The sequence below is a fragment of the Sinocyclocheilus rhinocerous genome, unplaced genomic scaffold, assembly GCF_001515625.1.
Source record: "Sinocyclocheilus rhinocerous isolate Xijiao unplaced genomic scaffold, SAMN03320098_v1.1 scaffold4777, whole genome shotgun sequence".
NCBI classification, from domain to species: domain Eukaryota; kingdom Metazoa; phylum Chordata; class Actinopteri; order Cypriniformes; family Cyprinidae; genus Sinocyclocheilus; species Sinocyclocheilus rhinocerous.
The window spans coordinates 90004-93529 of NW_015665893.1; the positions used below are offsets into that span (position 1 = coordinate 90004).

General features: G+C 32.0%; 1 protein-coding gene across 1 annotated transcript in view; it reads left to right on the forward strand.

The window, feature by feature from the left end:
• Nucleotides 1–3526, forward strand: part of LOC107731656 (lisH domain-containing protein ARMC9-like) — a 7852-nt gene that overhangs the window by 2586 nt on the left and 1740 nt on the right. The window contains exons 5-7 of the mRNA XM_016542803.1: nt 487–511; nt 2234–2391; nt 2502–2600. Of these exons, the coding sequence (XP_016398289.1) occupies nt 487–511; nt 2234–2391; nt 2502–2600 (282 nt within the window). The remainder of the gene's footprint in view (nt 1–486; nt 512–2233; nt 2392–2501; nt 2601–3526) is intronic.

The following is a 3526-nucleotide window of genomic DNA, read 5'->3' on the forward strand; positions in this document are numbered from 1 at the left end:
TGTGTGTGTGATTGAAGAGCGGAGAAAAAAAAATCCTTTTTTTTTTAAATAATTCAACACTGCATCGTCAGAGTTGGTACTGTGGCTTTTAATATAATATCCAGTTTTAATATGCCGTGGCATGTTTTACTGATCAAAACTGTGCCGTGGCCAAAAAAAGGTTGGGAAACACTGCTATAGAGGAAGTGGCTTTAATCCTGAATCTCCAGTCACATTGTAAATCTTGATTACACATTTCTGTGGGTAATAATTAAATATCGCAAGGGCCAAAATTCATTGTGCATTGTCATAAAATGCACATGTGTTAATATTATGTCAGAACCATGGGCTGTGGAGTGTGAACACGAGTCCTGTGAATGTTGTTTTTGATGAGCAAACTGGGATGTTTTTGCTTGATGTAGTTTGAGGGCAGGGACACTCGTTGACATTAAACCATCAAAATGAACAATGACTTTTTGGCATGACTCCTAAACACCACGAAACTAGAACGAAGGTGGAAAGGGCAACAAAGGTGAACTATTCTGACGCAGTTCCTACATTGTTACCGTAGCATTGTAGGCATGATACAAAATGTACTAAATTATAATATAATAATTAACTGAATATTTAATTAAACATGTATATTTTTGTCCCTAATTTTTATTAATTTTATTATTTAGCTGTTTTTATTGCATATGAAACAACACCAGTCACAGAAAATTACAGTTTTGCTCTAAATACTTGATATATAATGATTTTTGAAAATAATCATAAAGATTGATAAAAAATATATTTATTTAAATATATTAATTACAAATGACTGGAAAAGTAATAAAAAGTCACAGGGTGTGGCATTTAGAGGAAGTAGCTTTAATCCTGAACCTCCAGTCACATTGTAAATCATGATTACACTTTGCTTTGAGGAATAATTACATTTGTTTCATTTTCAAATACTATAATACAATAATTTAATTCATTATTTAAATATACAGTATATATTGGTGGCATAATGTGATATAAATTAAATAATGGTTTTTGAAAATAATAAGTCATAAAAATGTATTGGTTTAATCCCTAATACCCAGTCACATTGTAAATCACAATTACACATTACATGGGTAACAATAACTTTTTTATCTTCATATAATAATGTATGCACATTTTAGATGTGCAATAAATATGTAATAAAAATAAATATGTATAATTTTGTCTCTAATATTGGCATTATTTAGTAATTTTCCTTGGGTATTATGTGTCTGTCAAACACAAAAACTGTCTTTATCACAAAAACGTTTTGTTTTGTTCTAAATATGTTTGAACATAAAATAAATTAAATAATGATTTTAAAAAATAATGAATTTAAAAATTATAAAATGGGTAATAATTAAACTTGTTTCATCATAATATAATATAATGCAATTATTTAAATAAATAATTACAATATTTATCATTTTATCGTATATAGTATTTTATATTATTTAGCTGTTTTATTAACATATTATGTCTCTGTGAAAATGCCGTTACACAAATGTTGTGATTTTGTTCTAAATATTTTTAACATGATATCAATTAAATAATCATTTTAAAAATAATGAATTAAAAAAAACATAAAATGGGTAATAATTAAACTTGTTTCATCATAATATAATATAATATAAAAATGTAAATAAATAATTTAAATATTTTTTTATTTGATCATATATAGTATTTTGTATTATTTAGCTGTTTTATTAACATATTATGTCTCTGTGAAAATGCCCTGTTACACAAATGTTGTGATTTTGTAATGTGATATAACTTATATAATGTATTTTTGTAACAAAATAAAAGTCATAAAAATATCAGTTCACAAAATATGGGAAGTAGCTTTAATCCTGAATCTCCAGTCACATTGTAAATCATGATTACAAGTTACTGTGGGTAATAATTACATTTGTTTTATCTTAATATAATAACAGATAGCATTGTGTAATTTCATATTTTAAATAAAGTATGTATAATTTTGTCCCTAATTAGCTGGGATTAATTAGCTGTTAACCTTGCAAACTGCCACCAAACGAAAAATAGACTTTTTTTGTTCTAAATATTGTCATGTTTGTAACATAACCTGAGGAAAATCAGATTTTTGTGTTCCTTTTGAACCCTGATCGTAGGCCAAATGCACCGTCACTCTCAGAAGTTGTTAATGTGGCTCTTTTGCATCATGCGTGTTCACCAGCCCCTTATTTGACTGTTTGTGTGTGTTGTCTCCCAGAAGCGATTCAGCAAATGCAGCTCCATCTGACCGAGGCGGAAAGGAAGTCGGCCATCCACATGAGGAGATTCGCTAAGCTGCAGGCCGACCATCACAGCCTCATCGGCGTCACAGCCGAGCTGGTGGATTCGCTGGAGGCCACAGTCCGCGGAAAGATGGCAAGCAAACATCAGCTCACACATTATGTGCACAACTCCAGCAATGCAGATAATTACGCATGACCAAAGTTCTCCTGAAATGCTCAGGGGATATGGCTGATGTTTTGCAGATCTCCCCAGAGTACCTGCAGGGTGTGTGCATGCGGCTCTTCAGCGGTCACATGAGACAGAGTGCAGCTCAGAGCGTGGACTTCACCAGACCTGGCACTGTGAGTCACTGCCTGCACTGATTGCAGACCATATGTTTATATGCATTTGGCTTTTTAAAGCATCCACACTCCACCATTTCTTTATTATTTTGCAAATATAGAATACAAATGAAAAGGTAACTGCAACTTTTTATCTCACATTTCAGATTTGTTTCTTCTCACTGTGAGTTTATATATCACAATTCAGACTTTTCTTCTCAGAAGTCTTTTTTCTTTTTTTTTCTTAGAATTACAAAAAAAAAAAAGTCAGGATTGTGAAATGACCTCACAATGACCTTTTATATTTTTTTATTCCGTGGTGGAAATTGTTTTTCTATAGAACATGCTGTCAAAGTTTAACTCGAAAGTAGCTGTCGTTTTTGAGAGCACAGAAACTTCTGAATCTGCTCATGTCCGTCATGATAAATCTTCTTTAACTCAGTTTAAATTCACAAATTTTCACTCAGTCATTACTTGCGCATTGCATATGGATTGGCATACATGCAACACTCTAAAACCTGATTTGACACACTGTTCACACTGGGAGCCATTTCTAATCAGATTTTAATTCATTTTCAAAGCACATGCAAATGTGAATTGGCTTCACATGGTTTTCTGCTTTGTCATTGTTTTGTATTATGCCAGAAAATAAAAAATACAAATAAATACATTTTCCTTCCTGTCTGAACAAAGCCTTAAAGGAACACTCCACTATTTTTGAAAATAGGCTCATTTTCCATCTCCCCTAGAGTTAAACAGTTGAGTTTTACCGTTTTCGAATCCGTTCAGCCGATCTCCGGGTCTGGCGGTAGCACTTTTAGCTGTAGCTTAGCATAGATCATTGAATCTGATTAGACCGTTAGCATCTCGCTCAAAAAAGACCAAAGAGTTTCTATATTTTTCCTATTTAAAACATGACTCTTCTGTAGTTACATCGTGTACCAAGA